At 46.2% G+C, this 20035-nt stretch overlaps 1 protein-coding gene across 2 annotated transcripts in view; it reads left to right on the top strand.

Moving 5' to 3' along the window:
- Positions 1-20035, top strand: part of FER1L6 (fer-1 like family member 6) — a 95519-nt gene that overhangs the window by 53165 nt on the left and 22319 nt on the right. For both annotated transcript variants that reach the window (XM_037501995.2, XM_054691988.1), the window contains 8 exons: positions 2433-2567; positions 5247-5396; positions 12718-12828; positions 13057-13218; positions 14461-14641; positions 15603-15829; positions 16374-16496; positions 18855-18894. In XM_037501995.2, the coding sequence (XP_037357892.1) occupies positions 2433-2567; positions 5247-5396; positions 12718-12828; positions 13057-13218; positions 14461-14641; positions 15603-15829; positions 16374-16496; positions 18855-18894 (1129 nt within the window). The remainder of the gene's footprint in view (positions 1-2432; positions 2568-5246; positions 5397-12717; positions 12829-13056; positions 13219-14460; positions 14642-15602; positions 15830-16373; positions 16497-18854; positions 18895-20035) is intronic.

Below are 20035 nucleotides of genomic sequence, written 5' to 3'. Positions count from 1 at the left end.
AACATCCATCCAGTGCCCTGAGACCAGGTCCCTTGCTGGGCCCAGGGACCATCCAACCCCGCTCCTGCTTCATGTGTGACCCAGGCATGGACACAGGCCATCCTCTGGACAGACTGTGATAGATCCCATTGTGCTGGGCCTCGGGAGGTGCAGGGGAGAGGGTTAGTCCTGAAGGGGAGGGGAGAGACCTCAAAAGGAGGTCATCATTAATCACCTGGCTAATTAACATGCCTGCAAAGGACACCAGACTGCTTTCTCTCACCTGTGTTTTCAGAGGTAGCACAGTGTGCAGTGTAGACACTTTGCCTGGGTTCAACTCCTATTGATGCATCACCTTAAACAAAGCCCTTTTCGTCCTGAATTTCCTCATCTGTAAAATAATGGTGGTGGCTTTGTATATACTCCCCAGAGAGTAAAGAAGCCAAGATGCACAGCTTCTATGTGACTGTGTGTTATCTTGTCACTGAGTGGTCCCATTGAGAGTCAAGGGGCCACCACCTGCCATGGCAGCTGTGGAATTCCAGCTCGAGATGCCCACCCCAGGGGTGTCCAGTGTTTCTGCCCATTCACTGGGTGGCTGTGATGATCCTTCTATTTCCAGCTCCGTGCAGTACCTTCATTTGATTGCTACCCACATCTCAAAGCAACAGATGGTATTTATTTAACAGATAATCATTCAAAAAGGAAAACATCTTTGTTGAACCTAAGATTTCAAACAATCAAATTGATGCTAAGTCCTAGAGCTATGGTATCTCTTATTAGACATGAGTACCTCAGTGTGCCACGTCTGGCACATGGTAGGTCTTCAGAAAATGCACATTTCTTTAGAAAAGAGTGTGTGCATGGTAGAGAGGGGTGGTTGACAAGTGCTGATGGAGCCCCTACTGTGTGCCAGGTACTCAATTTTCTTCCTCTCAGACAATGGTCATAACAAGTCTACAAGGTAAGTGTTAATTCTGTTGAAATGCAGGAAATTATGATTCAGAGGATTAAATTATCCTAATTGAACGTGGTCAGGTGACTCCAGGAGTATCAGAGGCTAAAGCCATGCTCGATTCATGCTGTCTTTTTTTTTCAAAGATTTATTATTTATGCATACAAGAACTGGGGTACAGGCCAGAGGTATCAGGGGTGAGAAGATTCACCAGAGACAGAGCGGGGAACAGAACAGGCAGACTGACTGAAATACACTGCTGAGGGGAGCGGTGAGCGAGTCAGGAGAGGTCTGCTGCGCCATGTGGGTAGCTCCCTGGCTGGGGATCAAACTCATGCTGCAGAGGCTGCAGAGGCTGCAGAAAGCTTCACAGTGCTGTGCTTAACCCCTTGCGCCACCCGGGAGGCCCAATTCATGCTGTCTTACTCCATCAAAGTGGCATCAGTTAATGCTGTAGCTTCTTAAGGAAGCTCTAAAGAAATGAGGCTAGCCATGGGTACCTTGACAGAGAAGTGGGAGAATATATTTTTCATTTGGATGAGCCTCTCGAAGGTGGCCACTGGTGCTGTCAGTCATGGGAGCCACTCCAAGAATAGGCCAATGCCCACTCATTCATCCATACAAGTAGCTCTTTAGTACCTGCCAGGCACAGGAGGCAGTGTTAGTGCCTCATGCTGTACCCAGCATAGTATAGGTCCTGCATAAAATATATTGAATGAATGAATAAATGATGAATGCAGGCTGGCTTCTAGCATCTTATCAAGTGGTATTTGTAACTCAAAGTGTCAAGGAAACCATCAAAATACTTCTATGGAACAGATGCTATGTGGGTCATAAATAGTTTTGGTGTCACTTCTGGGTGCATGCTATAAAGGAGAATGCATTTCTATTTTTAAAAGAAAGAAAAAAGCACATAGGTCTTTCTGATGTCAGTCACTGACCCAGAGTAATTTTGTGTTGCAACTCCATATTTTCTATTCTTAGGTTGGTTGAAGGCATTCTTTTCCAGTCCAGAAAGTTAAGATTTTCTCTGAAATGTTCTATTTTTTAAAATCACTGTGTGATTTTTGACTATAAAGTCAAAAAGCAAGAAAGGAAAGAAATTGTGGAATGCATGATATTTTTAAGATTCACATAAAGATGAGCAATAGTAACATTCTTTCATGACCGTAGTGCAAATTAATGCTGTAGCAGGAAACAGCTTTCGATGTAAAACTGACAGTTTTATTTGGGCTTTGTTGTCTTCAATAAAGGGCAGCCTGTGTATCATCACACTGTGAGGACAGAGTCGAAATTATCCCTGTTAATCATGGTAGATGTTCAGCCCCAGGACAGGGAATCTTTGCATCCCCTGGCATCTAGTTCTTAGACCCTACTACATCCACTTATGCCATCACTTAAATGTCTCAAGGGTGAGCAAATATGACAAAGATGTGTTCTCTTTGTCCTCAGTATGTATCGAGTGATCTATTGCTTTTCTTTTGGCCTCGCTTTCCAGGTCATTTCCCAGACCCTGTCCCCCACCTGGAACCAGATGCTGCTGTTCAATGACTTGGTCCTGCATGGAGACCAGAAGGAGCTGGCCGAGTCCCCGACTTCGGTGGTAGTGGAACTATACGACAGCGACGCTGTGGTGAGCATCCCTGGATAGTGCTTAAATGCTGCATCCATTAACACACATAATGTGACCAGCTTGTGACTACTCAGGAGTCCAGATGTGCCTGGAGGCAAGCCTGACCTGGGAAAACAGCGATTTCCAGAAACCAGGAAACTGGCAACAATCCTTTGCTTTATTAAAGCATTTTTCACTTAGAGTTCCCTTTAGGTTGCAAGAAAGATAGGATCTGGGTCACACAACTTCAGCCAGCACACATTTATAAAGGAATATGATGCTTTATAAAGCACCCCCCACTTGCACCCAGCTCTTAAGCAGTTCCATATCTTATTGTTAACCAAGTGTCTTCCCCCCTTCCAAGGCTGTCTGAGAAACTGGGTAGATTTAAAAGCTTACTTAAAGATCTTGTTTTTATTAAGACAAATTGCCTTTTTGAAACTAAGAAGTCTAAAAGGCAAAGGTTTATTTCTTCTTTGATGTCTCCTTCCTCAGGAGATTGGAGAAACACAGGTACATTAAGGACAACAGTTGGTTCAAGAAGCCTTTAATGCCCTCATACCTCCTTAGAGCATCCTGGCAGTTCTGACCTTGACCCAAGGTCAGGAGGAAATTAGGATGGAAGAAATGTAGAAGGTGAGCAGGGACCTTGGAGAGTCCTCCAGAGCAGGACCCAGACCCAGAAAGGTCAGATGCCTTCTTCAAGGTTACAGCTCACTAGATACAGAGCCAGAACTTGAGCTTAGTCTCCGGTGTGCACTCTGTCCTGCAAGTGGGGGATTGACATGGCCCATATCTCTCTGGACATATGCGTTCTGCATCTAGTCACTTTCTTTGCATCCTGTTGCCTCATCTCTAAGTTGGGCTAGATGTATAGATTAATGAACGGGAGTTCTTCTTTTGCACCTGTCGTATAAATTTTCTGTAGAGATGGCCACAAAATAAGTACTAACAACATGTTTGCAATCCTGAGTATTTTTTCTTTGACAACCACTAACCACAAGCAGGCGTCTTCAAAAGCGCTTCCAAAACCACCGGTCTAGGTGGACTTCTTTTTGCTGCCCTTTGCTTTCCAGTCCCTTCAGGATCTCCATCCTGGACTTGCCTTCCCAGGCTCCAGCCCAAGCCAAGCCCTTCCTGGGAAAGCAAGCTTTCATTGTCACATACAGGAAAAAGAAAATGTAGGAGAAAAAGAAAATAGGAAAGTTTTGCACTTTATTCCTGGACAGAGTCCCGCAGATGCACAAACGAGTCTGTTTACATCTGTGGCTGCAGCTACCCCAGGCCGCACCTGGGGTGGTGATGGGATTATCAGGTTCTGGCTCCTCCAGACTTTAGCATCCTGTCCAGAACTTTCTCTCATTTCCCAGTGGCTTGTGCTTTTATTAAGGTCTGTAGGCACTGTAAGAAACAAGTTTATATTTGGCAAATTGCTAGCTTGGCTTTGTTTACTCTTTTGTTTCCAGGGCTCATTTTAATTAGCCATTCCCAGCTATGATCATGAACAAAATATTTCTATGGCAGGTCACTCATTTCCTACCCAGATGCCCTAATGACTCCCATCTCAGGCACAGTTAACCCCACCAGTGGAGACTGGCAGGAAGCTTTAAGTGTTTTTTCATAAGTGTGTCTGAACAGGTCACTATTGCCACCTCCACAATCTCCCTTCTGCAGCCAGAAATGCAAGTGCTGGTTCACAAGTTCAAAGCAGTGATGCAGTGCAGCTGTTAAGCCTAACCGCAGGCAGAAGAGGACTTGGCCACTGTCCTTGGACCTGGAGGTCATTCATCCACCAGTTTTCCCTCACTAGACGTGTAATAAATGCTGGAGCACAGCAGTGAGTAAGCCAGGCAGCCGTGCCCTCCTGGACCTTACATTCCAGCAGTTCCCGAGATAAATAGCACAGCAGAGTGATTGTTACAACCCCAAGTTGCTCATGGGGGAATGCGGACCCACGCTCCTGGGCCAAGCGTGGGAAGAGACAGGAGATGGTGCCATCAAATAGTTCTTTAAGAAATGTACTGTCCACATACACGCATAACATATGTATCTTAACATCCTCTTCTACTAACTAGAAAAGGAAGACAGACTTCTCCGTTACTCCATCACATTGACCTTAATCATCATCACCATCACCTTCATCCTCACCCTCATCAGCATAATACCATGTATTGAGCACTTACGGTATACCAGGCACTGTGCAAAGTGCACACATCATGATGTCAATCCTCATGGCCCCTTAAGCAGGGCCTCAAAAAAGGTTGAGTAACTGGCCTATGGCTAGAAAGTAGCTGATTTGGGGACTTGATTCTGGGCTTGCCTGGCACTAGAGCTCATGTCCCCAGCACCAGGGCACCTGGCCCTGGAGACCTTTTGGAATGTTTGATGCCACCTTAGTTCTCCTTTTCGCCTTCAAGTCTGCCTTCAGTGATTATTTTAACTTTGTTCACTGAGCTCAGTATACTGAGGAGAGAGGAAACTCCTAGGAGAGCCTTGGGCCAGGAAGTTCTGAGATGCTCCTCTTTAAACTTTCCCTGAGTGCCATGATGGATCTCCTGCCTCCATGCCAGTGGAAGGGACAAGAAGGGCCTGGCAGAAGCAGAGTGACATACCTAAAGAGAGACACAGAAGCTGACAGTCTTGTGGAGGATCATAACTTGGCAGGTAACAGCCATGAACAAAATTTTGTTTCTGCCTTAGGGGAAGCCAGAATACTTGGGGGCCACGGTAGCTGCTCCAGTTGTGAAGCTAGCTGATGAGGACTATGAGCCCCCCCAGCTGTCCTATCACCCCATCTTTTGTGGAAACCTCTCTGGAGGGGACCTCCTAGCTGTGTTTGAACTGCTGCAGGTAAGTGAACCAGGAGTGACGTCTGCATTGGTGGCTGTCTTCTGTACCCAGCCGAGTGGCAGACTCACCAGAGTGCATTTCAATGCGGCTGCACCTGAGTCCTCCCTGACATCCTGTGTCTGGGGTGTCTTCTTCTGGGAACCTGGGAGGGGACAGAGGAATTCAGGGCACACAAGCCGAGCCCCACTGCTGCAAGTTCAAGCCCGGGGCTTCTGGTGGGTTTGGCCAAAAATGCTTCCACAGCTCTGTGAGCAAGACCTTGATTGTTACTTGGCTTTTGCTCCACTTAAGGAAAACTTCTGAAGGATGGAGTAGCTGCCTTAGAGAAGAGCAAGGTCTCTGTCAGGGATGTGAAGCTGGGGAGCTCTTGGAGGGATGGGGTAGCAGGAATTCAGCTGTGAACTCCAACTCCATAATGGGTACCCAAGAGGGTAAGAGGAGAGGACAAGAAAAAACTTGGCCTTATGAAGCTTAGGTTTTAGGATTCCAGGATGATAAATGAAGTGAGATTCATGGAACCAGTCTTGCCAGATAGATGTGTGTTACAGGAAGCAAGGACTCTTGGAATTGAAAGTAACCCTCAAAGCCAGTTGGCTCATTCTTTTCACCAGTGGGAGGCCTGGTGAATTCAGGCTGTCAGTCAGCGGTTTTAGGTCAAAACCAAGTAGGACACACAACATAGAATGGCTATGAGGGGAGTTTTGTCTCCCCCCTCACTGGCTTTATTGATGTATAATATTGTACAAATTATAGGTATAGACTAGAATGGCTGGACATGTGTACTTATTGCAAAATGATTATAGTAAGGTGAGCTATCATCTTTTGTGTGTGTGGTGAGTACTTTTAAGATGACTCTCCTAGCAGCTGTTAGGTATTCAGTGTAGTATGTTAGCCATAGTCAGCATGCTGAGCATTAGACCCCCAAAAATTATTCATCTGATAACTGAAAGTTTGTGCCCTTTAACCAGCTTTTCCCATATATGTATATATACATACTCCACATATCAGTAAGGTCCTGTAAGATTTGTCGTTCTCTGTCTGACTTAATCTCACTTAGCCTATTATGTCCAACTCAAGTATAATATCACAAGTGGAGTTTTCCTTTTTGTATCTTTCTAGACACTTCTAGCAGAAAGCCTTATTTCATACTCTTTTCTCTATAATACCTCTCTCAACTTGCAACCTTCTTTTTATTTTTTTTATTTTATTTTTTTAAAGATTTATTTATTTGTTTGTTTATACAAGCACTGGGTCCAGTCAGAAGCGCGGGAGGGTGAGAGAATTCACCAGAGCCAGAGCGGGGAGCAGAGCAGGCAGAAGGACCGAAAGAAGTACACTGCTGAGGGGAGCAGCGGGCGGCAGGAGAGGTCTGCGCGCCATGTGGGACCCTCCCCCAGTGGCCGGGAGCAGCTGGGGATCGAACCGGCGCCGCAGAGGCTGCGGGCAGCTTTGCAACCCAGCGTTCAACCACTGCGCCACCGGGGAGGCCTGCAACCTTCTTTTTAAAGAAAGAGCACAGGCTTCAGGTTCGGTGCCTCTAGAAAAAAACCCATGTTACCTACAGGAACATTGCCAAAGCCTGCTTCTTGCAACACCAGGTATCTCCAAATATAATGAAGAGAAGGTTGAAGACATGCTTCATGGACATATTCCAATCCCATTATTCCGTTTTCATTTTAACGCTGCCTTCCATTTGTGGCAAATGGTGCTTGTTTTATTTAGAAGCATGAAATTTCTTTTCTGAAACAAAAGTGCAGCTAATGAAAAGATTTACCGGATCATGGTACAGCTGGGGAGCGTGATAGAGAGTGGCTGACTCGGGAAAACTAGATCTAGCATGACACCCCCATTTCAATGTCACAAAGCTGAGGCTCAGGGTAACAGAATTGGGTCAGCCCCCCTTTCCCTACACAAAGCTTCCTGAGGGCTCTGAGCCTGAACCCCCCAACTTGTCAATGAGGAGCTGCCCTGACTGACCCCCCTCCTGGCCCTCTGAGGGCCCCCTGGGTTCTGGACCCCTCTCTCTCATCCTCCCTCCCTCTGCTCTGAGCTGGGCATGCTCCTGGGGCCTTGCTGCTTCCTGGCAGCTGAGTTAATGGGGAGCATGGTCAGAGGTGAGCAGCCGAAGAGCTACAATTCATCAGGGTTTCATCACAGTTTCTTTCTCATTTGATTACTTGTTCAAGAAGTCATTTGATCATCAGCACGATTGTCTTAGCATGTGGATCTCGTCCAGGCTGAGAAGACAGAGCTGGAAAATGCCCGCCTTTGTCACCAGCTGCTCTCAGCTTTCATCCGGGGGTGGTTAACCCCGGCCTCACCATCTCCAAGACTAGAGAGCTCCCGTCTCAGAAGAAGGATTTAGTACCTGGGCTCTTGCCTGCATTTCCCTCCCTTATGCCACCAGCTGCCCCACCCCCACAATGCCATCCCTGTCCTGACTCACAGCCCCGCCTTTCCCACGCACTTTGCCTTGAATCTTCAGGCTCAGAGGCCGGCCATGCATTCTGTCTGTGCCCGTAGCCAGGTCACATCCTCTAATTGCTCCTCAACATTTTCCATCTTCCCCATAGACTATTTCTCCTCAGGATTGGCCTCTTTCATGGTCAGCTAGCATCCTGCCCTTTTCTCATGTATCCTGCTCCTTCCTTCCAGAACACAGTCAGCTGTAGCTCCCTCCTCTTCAAAGCCTCATCTTCGGCTTCTGCATCTTTCCTTCAGGAACATTTCTCGAAGCCTATTTTTTCTAACATCACTCCTTTCAAACACAGTGAACAAACTCATCTTATGCTCCTCTTGGGATCTGAAGCACCATTACCCTGGCAGATCTCTGAAAAGTCTGGGAATCAATTTTTGAAACTTATTTTCTGAATTCCAGTATTTTCCAAACATTATTGCCTGGGAAATTTATATTTTTGTTTGTGTAACTCTTTATTTCTCATGAAAAGAAAATCCAATCCATAGGAGAATGTCAAATTTCCATTGCTTGGCATTTAAGCACTTCCAAAATTTGTACTCAAACCGCTTTTCACCTCAATGTTGGCATGTTTCCTGACACTCACAGTGGCCTCTTTATGCCAGATTTTTCTGAGTCCCTTGCTCTCACCACTTAAATGTGCTGCAGTCATGCTGCCTGACTGCCTTCAGTCATGCTCTTATCCCATTTGGAAATGTCTCCCTAATCCACTCGCATTTGATGAAATGGTCAATTATCAAAGTTTAGAAAAGGAGAGGCCTCTTCCAGGAAGATTTCCCCACTCCCACCTCAGTCAAATTTTTTTCCTCCTCCGTTCGACAACACCTTGGCTCTTTTTCTATCAAATTCAGGCTTTGGGGAGGTCAGTCATTCACGCAAGCTTGTTCTCCCATTGTGCTCTCCCTTTCTGAAGTCAAGGACTGTGACACTTACACATTCAGACATTCAAGCAAGCCTTATGGAGAATTCATCAGTGACTACAGCAGATGAAACTCCATCCTCGTGGGATTTATATTCTAGTGAGAGGGAGATAATAGATACCACTGTGAAAGTAGAACCAGAGTGTGATAAACACTGAAGAGAAAAGGTAATCAAAGGTGAGGTAAGAAGCAAGGGTGTGTGCGTTGTGAGCAGGGGCACTCAGGGAAACCTCGTGGAGAAAGTGGTATTCGAATCACGACCTGCAGGGGGGAGGGAGGCGGACTACACAGACAGCTGGGCAGGAGCATTCAAGGCAGCGGGAACAGCAGTGCCTGGCCCTGAAGCCTCATTGTGCCTGGCATGGCCAAGGCCCAGCAAGGAGACCAGTGTGGCTGGAGTGAGAGGGTAGGAGGTGAGAGCAGAGTGAAAGGTCCCATGGAGCCTTGCCAGGACTTTGACTTTTACTCCCTGAAAGTTGAGAAGCCCAGGGCGGGCTCTGAGCACACCAGCTGATGGATGTGGAAACGTGGATGCTGGGTTGAGTACATGCTGCGAGGGTCAGAGGGAAGCCACTTGGGAGACTCCTCAGATCAGCCAGAATGGAAAACTGGAAACTGGGATCAAAGTGGGCATGGAAAAGAAGAGAAATGGATTCTGGGTATATATCAAAGGCAGAGTCCACAGGATTGGCTGAGACTGGAAGAGAATGTAAGGTTCATCTCCAGGTCACAGATGGAACCCAGCAATATATTTTACACGTAGAGATGCTATACAATACTTTCAAATACATTAACACATAGTATACAGAGAGCATGTGAGCCTTGGCTGATTTTCTATCTCTCGAGAGATTTAAATTTGCTTCTGAAGTAGTCGGGCGGGTGCTTCTTACAATCCTAGATCATCTGATATCCATCAGAGAGCAAGATTTTGATGCTGAACTTTAAGCTTCACAGTGTCAGTGAGTTTCCAATTCACCTTTACATCTAAGGGGACTCACTGCGTGTCAGAAAGTGTGCCAGGTGCCTGGGGAGCTGTCTCAGCCATTCTACCGCACCTCATGAATCAGATGCCGTTACCTTCACTTGACAAATGCAGAACTGAGACTCAGAGACACAACTTCTCAGGTTCACACAAGTAAGAAGTGATGGAACCCGGGACTGGCACCCACCCACTGTACGGAACAAAAGCTACAGTACAAAGGTAGATGATGGGCCAGGGAGACAAGGAAAGGAAGGCCCCTGAGCATCTGTGATTTTTCAGCAGGGCAGGGTTGAGGCTAGAGGTCTGCATGACCCCTTATATTTTGCACCCTAGTTCCTTTGTCCTGGCCCTGCAGCTGGATGTCCTTTGTCTCCACTGGAGAATGTCTGCTTCTCACTGTGAAAAAGCAGAATCTTAGCTGGGAACAAATTTATTCAATCTCTTCCATGTTGGGTGAAACTTCAGGTCCAGGTTGAGCTCTCGTTGGCATCTTTTAGACACTTAAGAAGAGAGGTCCTTCAGGGCATTCCCCAGGCTGACATTTCCGCAGCCCCTAGATGAGCAAACATCTGGTACTTTTTAACAACCACGTCCAGAGGCAGCCTCCTTGCCACCCCAGCTGTTCTGTGGCTTTACTCTTGGAGCTCAGCGAGCAGCTACATTTGTCAGGTGATGTCTGCAGGGTAAATCACCCCTCCCCCCGCTTCAGCACCAGGAGGCACAGGGTGAGCAACGCAGCCTCTTCATCTAGTTGGGTTCCTTCTGCAGCTTCTCCATCTTAACCTCTGTGCCATTTGCTGTGTCTGCTTTTCTTTTCTTTTTTTTTTTAAGATTTATTTATGCATACAAGAGCCAGGGTACAGGCCAGAGATACAGGAGGGTGACAGGACTCACCAGGGACAGAGTGGGGAGCAGAACAGGCAGACTGACTGAAACACACTGCTGAGGGGAGCAGCGGACGAGTCAGGAGAGGTCTGCTGCACCATGTGGGTAGCTCCCTGGCCTGCCGGGGATCGAAATCGTGCTGCAGAGGCTGCGGATTGCTTCATAGTGCGGTGCTTACCCCCTTGCGCCACTGGGGAGTCCCTGTCTGCTCTTCTTTTCCGAGCTTTCTGAACATCAGTTTAACCACACCTGCCATTGCCAACGAGAACATGTCTGTGAGAAAGAAATGGCGATATACTTGTGCTTTGAGATTCTGATGAGCAGTTAGGTTATTTTGAGCACATGGAGCTAATATGTCAGTCAGTCAACAAGTATTTATTGAGAACCCAGTGACTCTAGAGCCCCGCTGGAGGGGCTGGGAGAATGAAGTGGACAAACAAAAATTTCCTCTTAAGTCAAACATCCCCAGAGAGGGAACCTCCTGCTCCAGTGCAATGCTTAATAGGATGTATGAGTCCTGAGGCCTTGAGGGTCATCTGGCCCAATAGCTGAGGCTAAAGAGAAAAGTAACTCATGCAAAGTCACACTATCACCTGGTTTCTGGGCTTGATCCACTAATTTCTACACTAAGTCTCCAGAGGGACACTGTCTTCCAGGGACTGAAGGCCAGGAGAATGACCACAGTAGCCAGGATCAAATCAGGGAGGGCTTCTGGAGAGAGGTATGTGTCGACCAGGTCTTGACAGCAGTGTGAGATGGCCTACCGGCAAGACGGGCCCTCCCCTAAGTCGGCTTTCTAAGTCCTTTGTGTGAGGTTTCAACGAAGTGCACTGACTGTTCTCCTGCAGTTTCTTTAAATCAAACACACAGAAAATGTCAGTTTTTTATCCTGGAGGTCTGCCTTACAGAACTTCATTTTCTCTTTCACTGGTTAAGATGAACTCTCTATTTGGTTAAGTATGAGTCTCTTTTTTTTTTTTTTTTTTGTGGGACCCTCGCCAGTGGCCGGTGATCGAACCGGCGCTGCTGAGACTGCGGGCAGCCCAGCAGCCCAGCGCTCAACCGCTGCGCCACCAGGGGAGGCCCATGCGTCTCTTTATAGTTACTCATAGTGGGGAACTGAAAAGTCTCAGAGGTTCAGAATCTAATTGGAGACATTCTTGATTCTACTGCTGTGGTCTGGTGTCAGCGCATCATGTTTGAGTTGTATCTACTTGGCCTTTTGTCTTTTTTCTATATTATAAGCTGACTGAGAGTGAATTCACCTTTTAACTTCGTGGCTCTGTTACTGAGCAATGGGTTTGATGCCTGATATACAGGAAGCCAATTACTGTGATACAAATTTTGAAAAAAGAAAGGGTTTTGTTGTAAATCAGTTGGTAAGGAGATGGGAGATAAACTCAAATTTGCCTCCCCAATTAAGAAAGTGAATAAGATTATATAAGATTTGGGGACCAGGATAGAGAACAAAGAAGTTAAATTGGTTAAGGACTGAACTAGGGGCAAAGAAATCAGGACAGGACTACAAAGTTTATTGGCTAATTACAGGGCAGTTTAAATATGGAGAAGTTTGAGGAAACTTTATTTCAGAAAACCGGAGCTTTGAATTCTGTTGGAGGACCCCTCAGCTCTCAGTAGCTTCCTTTCTCAGTTGTGTCTCCTACCTCCAGCCAGCCTGAGGCTCAGTTCATGGTTAGTGACTTCAGGTTGAATCATTTGTAGATAAGGTCCAGGCCCAGGTGTGTCTGTGAAAGCAAACTTCAGAGGGCAAGTTAAATAAGTTTCTTTTTCTTTTATGTTTTTGGGTTAGAGAGCAATTTAGCCAGAACCTGTTTCAGCTTGTTACAATGCTCACTCTATGCTGGTTATTTTTATAAATGAATGCATTTGTCAACTAGTAGTTAAGTGTGGTAAAAATGCACTGTCTTGGTTGCATTTTAGGATAGAAATATTACTTCTGTTACAACAGCGACTATCTGTGGATGAGGCGATCCTGTGGACGGGCTGTCTCCCTCGCCTCTCCTTGACCTTCTAACTGACGCCTCTTCTGTGCCATAGGTGCCTTCATCAGGGCTGCAGGGCCTCCCTCCCACTGACCCACCAGATGTCACCCATCTCTACCCAGTTCCCGCCAACATTCGGCCAGTGCTGAGTAAATACCGAGTGGAGGTACAGTCAGGGGAGGGTCTCGTGTCCCTTGGACTGCAGGGCAGTGGTGCACTGTGTGAGGGAGTTGGAATGGGCGGTGCTTGGAGCCCTCAGGCTTTGCACGGTCCTGTCCCGGTAAATGCACTGTGCTTCTCAGGCTGCGTGTCTGACTCTGCCACTCCTGGGCCAGGGCACATGTGTAGCACCTCCCGAGGTCTTTAGTGAGGGTCCTGCTGGTCTTCCCCTCAGGTCCTCTTCTGGGGAGTACGAGAAATGAAGAAGGTGCAGCTCCTGTCAGTGGATCGTCCTCAGGTTCTCATCGAATGTGGGGGTCGTGGAGTCAAGTCCTGTGTGATCCAGAGCTACAAGAACAACCCCAACTTCAGCGTCCAGGCAGACGCTTTCGAAGTGGTGAGGGCCTTGCACTTCTCCACCTGCTCCTTCCTTTTACTTCCCAAGAGGGGGTCCCACTTCTTCATGAACCCATTTTTGGGGAGATATTCTGGGGGTTCAGGTGTCCACCACCTCTAAGAAGAACAGTCTAAATTAGTGAAAAGTCAGAAGTTCAAATGGGATAAGCTGCATTTGTTCATTTTGAAGGTATCTGGTACAGATGAGACAGTAAGTCATAGCAGGTGGGCAGTGATTCCAGAGTGCGGCCAGCAGGTTCATTAGCATCAGTGGGAACATATTAAAAATGCAGATTCTCAGGCCCACCCAGTGCCACTGAATCAGAAACTGCAGAGGAGTGAGTCACCTCTGGTTAAACAGCCCTGATTCTCATTTATGCTAAAATGTGAAAATCACTGGCCTTGAGGATAAGTATTTTAATGGTTATATTTTTAAAATTTATTTGTGCACATTTGTACATGTCAGTAGTTTGCATGAAATATGATGTTTTACACCAGTCATCTTTTTTTGACACTTGTGCTTTTGTTTATTTCAATATTTCAGCATACAGGTGAGCCCTAAACTCAGGTTTGAACTCCATGAGTTCACTTATAAGCAGATTTTCTATCTGCTGGTTCCACATTCATGGATTCACCCAGACTTGGCTTCGGGTATATACACCAGTATATACCAGTACACACTGAATCCATGTACAGTTTACCAAAACACACTGCTAAGGGGAGAAGCAGTTAAGACAGGAGAGGTCTTAACTTAACCCACCACCCTATGTGGGTTAGCTCCCTGGCTGGGGATCAGACTCTGGCAGTAGAGGTGACAACACTGAGACTTAACCCCTAGGCCACCAGAGAGGCCCCAGCTACATTTTAAAAAGCTCAGCTTTCGTCTGTCTTACATCTTGTGCCTGGGTGGACATTCATTTGAGATGCAAGATCTGCTGGTAAAAAATGACAAAATAAGAGTGAAGACTACCGCCATTGAGAACTTGCAAGTGTGTGCTTTTTTGTGACGGATCCCTGGATTGACTTGTTAGTGCCATCCTGGATATTGGCATAATTACTCCCTGACTCTGGAAGTTGATGCTCTAGATTTCTGGCAAGTTGCATGGGTGGCCTGGAAGGATAGACTGGCAGGATAGGAATGAAAGGAAGATGGGTGTCCCACTTGCTTTGGGGGTGAGCAAGCTGCCAGCGGTCAGGCCCAGCCCAGGTGATGCCCCACTTTACTCTTGCTCTTCTCCCCCAGGAGCTGCCTGAGAATGAACTTCTGCATCCGCCCCTGAGCATCTGCGTGGTGGACTGGAGAGCTTTTGGGAGGAGCACCCTGGTGGGCACCTACACTATCAACTGCTTGAAGCAGTTTTTGTGTAAATCCAGGAAGCCCCTTGCTATCACCTCACAGGTGGACGGAACCCAAGTTGAACAAGGTAGGAAGCGCCTCGTAGACTACGAGTCACGGTGCCTGCTATGTAATTTCACTAAGTTCTGCCAGAGGGCGCTCCAGAGAGCTGTGCTTATTGACACCAGTATATGCCAGTCTACAGCAACCTACCCTACCCCTGCTATCTGGCGTCCCATCTTCCGCCTCTTCAATAGCATTTGCTTTACCCAACTCTTTGGGGTTTGGGGGCATATGTTTTTTTTTCCTTTGGTATATGGTTTTTACCACTCTGCTAGATATTGAGTAGTATTTTTGCTTGGATTTCTCTGGTTACCACTGCCCATCTCCTCATATGCTTGCTGCCATCTTGATTTCCCCTTCAGTGATTTGCCTACTTACATCTTTCACCCATGTTTTATGTGTTTCATTTTCTTTTTTGTGTATTCTAGATATTAGCATCTGTAAATTATAGACATTGCTCATGTCTTTTCCTAGGCTGATAACGCCTAGCTTTCTCTATCATCCCCACCTTCGAGTAGAAATTCTTAATTTTGATATTCACATCATCTAAATTTTGAACTTTATGTTTTTTTTCTTTTAGAAGCTTGTTTGAGGAAACCTTTCCCATCCCTTGGTCAAAGCATTTTCTATTTTCTTCTATTAATTTTATATTTTTTATTTTTCCAATCAAACAGAACTCAACTAGATTTGTTTAATTATATTATTTTTTGCTGAGGTAATACTGGTTTACAACACTGTGTTACTCTGAGAGATCAGTAATAAATACAATCATTTATTGATTACCTGCTGTGCACCAGGCACTTTATATCAGGATCTCATTTACCCCTCGTTGAGGTAGGTATGTTTACTGTTAGTTTACAAATAAGGAAAGTGATGTTCGAAGATATTGTACTTTGTCATAGTTGAATCCTGATCTTCTGATCCCCAGCACTGGGGTCCACTCGGGTGTCATCCTATTTGCCTAACCCAAGGTGCTCTCATTTCAGCCACTTCATACTCAGTCACAGCCTCTGAGCCCTCTGGGGCCCCTAGCTCCTCCCAGGAACTCTGCACAGATCACATCTATGTGGATGTTGAACCACCTCCTGCCACGATACCCGACTCCACTCAGGTTCAGCCAGAGAGCCTGGGTGACGTCCCAGACTCATCTGCTATCCTGGACCCCAAACGGAAGCCTGAAGCCCAGGAGCCACCAAAAGATGGAAAAGCTAAGGTTAGAATGTAATCCCTGTCTGTACTTACAAAGCTCATTGCAGTTTGTTTTGGAAGCTGTAGATCAATCCTCCTACAAAGTAACCATGTGACCATGGACCATGGACAAGTGACTTCACATTGCTAAGTCCTCTCCTGTAAAATGGGGATATTGATGCCCACATCACTGCCTTGTCTGTGTATATAAAATTGAAGCTAATGCCCTTTCTGCACTGCAACTTTGTATCATACGTCTGTCTCCTCTATTGAATTCTAAGTTTACCAAGTATGGGTATTATGCCAAATTCCCTTTACACCCCAGTGTCAAACATGATATCTCATATCTGCTCATTACATGCCTGTTGAATAAATGAATGAATGGATGAAAAGATTATTAAACTTCCATTTATTGAAGTGTTACAGAGAGCCACAATCATGAAATCTACCAATACCTCCATCTGCTCCCCCAAAGTACCTGTGTGTTCTCTTCCTCAGGAAACTGGTTGTCCATGGACAATGTAGATGCATTAGACCAAACTAACAATTCTTCCCTCATCTCTTGCCAGGATTCCAGGAAATTGTCCCGGAGGTCTACCAAAAGGAAGAAGAGGACCATCGCAGATGAATCTGCAGAAAATGTCATTGACTGGTGGTCTAAATATTATGCCTCCCTGAAGAAAGCACAGAAGGTAGAGTCCCCCATGATGATGATAATCATGGGGATAGATGAAAACACAGCATCCTCTGCCCCGTCCCCTAGTCCTCTCTCTTAAATTCCTTTATAGAGAAGCTTGTCTCAAGTGTGTTTCTGTTAACTTCAGAAGACAAAAGCCTAGAAGGACCAGGATCTGGAAATGCAAAACCCCAAGCTGGAGCTGGCCCTAGGACCTAGGCTTTGTGGTAGCAGCTGGAAGGATGCTTAGTCTATCATGGCCTCTGGAGAATCTTCCCCATAGTCACACCAGGTGGCTCTAGCCAGGAGAGACGATCTCTGAAAGGACAGGCACAAGCTGTTGGGGCTCTAGGGGCACCTGCAGATGCCCAGGCCCAATGACCCAGGTCTGCAGCAAGATTCATGTGGGAAACTATCAAAGTAAAGGCAGAGTATGTGGCCTCAGCAATGAGAACAATCAGCAGGTTGCCAGAACCAAGCCTCATGTGCGTGGAACAAGAACAGGATGGAAAGAGGGTCTCTTTTTCCCCAGACCCTCACCGGAACTGGTTACTTCTGGTACTTTTGAATTGAGTTGGGCTGTTCTCACTGCTGGCAGGTGGCATCTCATTGATTTGCCTGTCCCTCATGATGCGTGATTATTTTTCTCATGTGCCTGTTGGCACATGTATATCTTCATTGGAGAAGTGCCTATTTAGCTCTTGGAGTCATTTTTCTAATTACATCTTTTAATTTTCTTACATTGTTGTTCATTTTTGTACAGTATTTGAGTTCTCCCCTCATGTATAGTCCCTGTAAATCTCCTGCCACCACATCCCCCGTGATCCATCACCAGGGCCCTGTGCTCTTCCCACCCCTGTTTGGATCCTTCTCTCTCCCCTTCCCCTGCTGTGTATCTCAGATCCAGAGTTTGCCTGAAAGTTTTTTTTTTATTTTAACATTTATCATTTAAAAAAAAAATTTTAGACAATATTTGCTTCCTCCCACCCCCTCAGATAGAGTCCCCATAGAATTTCCTTCCCCAAGGCACCCGTGCACCATCACCTCAGTCCCCTGTGCGCCTCCCTCCCTCCCTCTGATTCCTCTCCCTCCTCCCCTGCAGGATGTCTCTGGTTTATAATTGTCTGTTTTTGCTTTGTTGTGTTTTGTACTGTTATTATTTTTTACACAGATGTTTTATTTGGTTCCCCTATATTCCTGCTGTAAGTGAAACCATCCAATGTTTTTCTTTTTCCTTCTGGATTATTTCACTGAGCATAATTCCTTCTAGCTCCATCCACATTGCTGCGAATTTGCCTGCAAGTTGTATCTTTTTTTTTTTTACCCTTTGGTGGTTCCCCTATATTCCTCCTATAAGGGAAACCATCCTATGTTTTTCCTTTTCCTTCTGACTTATTTTACTGAGCCTGATCCCTTCCAGCTCCATCTGTGTTGCTGAGAATAGCATGAGTTTATCCCTTTTGATTGCTGAGTAGTATTCCATTGTGTGTATTGGCCACATCTTCTAGCTCTGAGGTGGTCCACAAGGGAGGAGGAGGGAAGGGGTGACTCGGGCGGGAGGAGCACAAGGGGCAGTGGGGTAGATCACAGGTGGAGGAGGGAGAGCTACGGGGACGACACCCGAGGGGCGAAAACAAATACTGCTCAAAAATTGAACAATAATGTAGGAAAAGAAATAAATTTTTTAAAAGACAAGATTAAAAAAGCTGGAAAACGAGTGGGGCATGGGTCTGGGGAGTTCGACAAAAGCGCAGTGGTCAGATGTGCTACGACTTCTCATTCCCAAGTGCAGAAAGAAAGCAACATTAATCAGATGTTGTCATCATATTTATTGGAGAAAACATTTTCTGATTCTTTAGTTTGGAAAGACTATGGCTTCTTCCTCTAGGATTCTCCGTGAATATTGATATATGATTAAATAAACCAGCCAATCAAATGGTGGTCCCTCCTTTTGCTGCAGTGCTCAGCCTCCCTCCTCTCTCTCCTAGCCTCCCCAATCCTTGGGCCAATGACCAGCGTGGCAGCAGGTAGAACATAGTGCAGGCTGGGGTGATTCCCCAGGGGATGGTGAGACAGCCACTGTCTCAGGGCCGAGAGGAGCCTGCGCCTCGTGGACAAGGACGTCCACAGCTCGGGGCGCTTGGATGTGTGGGTACCTCTTCTCTAAGGCAGGGTGTTTTCCTGAATTTACCCACATCGTTACATCAAGGCTTCATTCAGGAACTACCTGGGGACTGTGTTTGTTGTTTCTTTAGGTGGCATCTCTGGGAATGCAGAGGGCTGAGATAATCAAATTAGAACTGGTAGCCGTCAGGGTTGATTCATAAATGAGGTGTGTCAGTGTCAATAATCTTGCCTCCCTCTTTTTGAAAAGGAAAAGGAGAGCAATCCCAAGGAGAAAAAGGACAAAACAGGTAAGGAGCCATTCTGGGGACATGTGAACATAGAACTGGGCCATTTGAGGGAGGAGATTATAAAATGGAAGCCATGGGTCGTGTGTTAGAGCTCAACTGCCTCTTTTTCCAAGTAAGAGAACAGGCTCGGGAAGATGACAGCACATTGAAAAGGTCAGGGAGCTGACTTGAGCTGCACTGGGACCAATCCCATGTCTTCTGAATCCAGTTCAGTGCTGTAATCGACCCCTGGCTCATGCCCCTACATTGACAGTCTTAATGTGGAAATAGCAGAGTAAAAATAGGAGCGAGCTGGGGTGACAAGCCCCAGAGAGTTTAATAAACCTTAATAAAGGTGACCTGGGTTTAGGATCTAAAACTCTTTACAAGGGTTGGATAGATCTGGTTTAGCAGAAATGCAAATAAAGGAGACCTGGGACTTGAAATGACCACAGACTCAATTCAAGACAAGGGTAGATCTTAGCCTAAAACAGCAGCCGCAACAAGCAGTCGGTGCTGTATCAGTGATATTGATAGAAACCAAGAAACCAGAGTCAGGGCCAGTTCCTCAGACCACTCCCAATTAGCATATTTAATTCTCAGGCCAACTATGGGACATAAGCAGTAACAGCTTCATTTTGCAGATGGTGAAACAGAGGTCCAAAGAGGTTGAGTAACTTGCCCAAGTTTATACAGACAGAAAATAGCTAAGAGGTGGTCTCAGATGTTTTTTTCCAGAGCCTGTTCCTAAGAAATTATCGCATCATCTTGCTAACTATGTAGGTGACTTTGTGTAAGACCCTTAACATGTTTGAGCCTTGGGTTGTTGAACTAGTTGAAGTAGATGAATCGCAAACAGATCTGAAAAAGAATGTAACAAAAAGCTTTGGAGTCGATCCTACCTGGTCTGACTATTGCTAGGCGGGTGATAGGGGAACTTACTTGCCTGATCTGTGCCTATTTTAATGAATTCTCATCCATGTCAGGACAGGCAAGAGCATTGCTTGGTTCCCAGGGGATTGGCTCATGTTGCATTTCGATGTGAGTGGCCTCTCCTGTGGTCATGAAGAGCTCCTGTTGCTTGTGTCCTGGCATTGGCCTTAGAATTAAATATGCTAATTGGGAGTGGTCTGAGGAACTGGCCCTGACTCTGGTTTTTCTA

This window comes from Talpa occidentalis, unplaced genomic scaffold (assembly GCF_014898055.3).
Source record: "Talpa occidentalis isolate TD23 unplaced genomic scaffold, MPIMG_talOcc4v2.1, whole genome shotgun sequence".
Lineage (NCBI taxonomy): Eukaryota > Metazoa > Chordata > Mammalia > Eulipotyphla > Talpidae > Talpa > Talpa occidentalis.
This window is presented reverse-complemented; position numbering and strand designations above follow the sequence as displayed.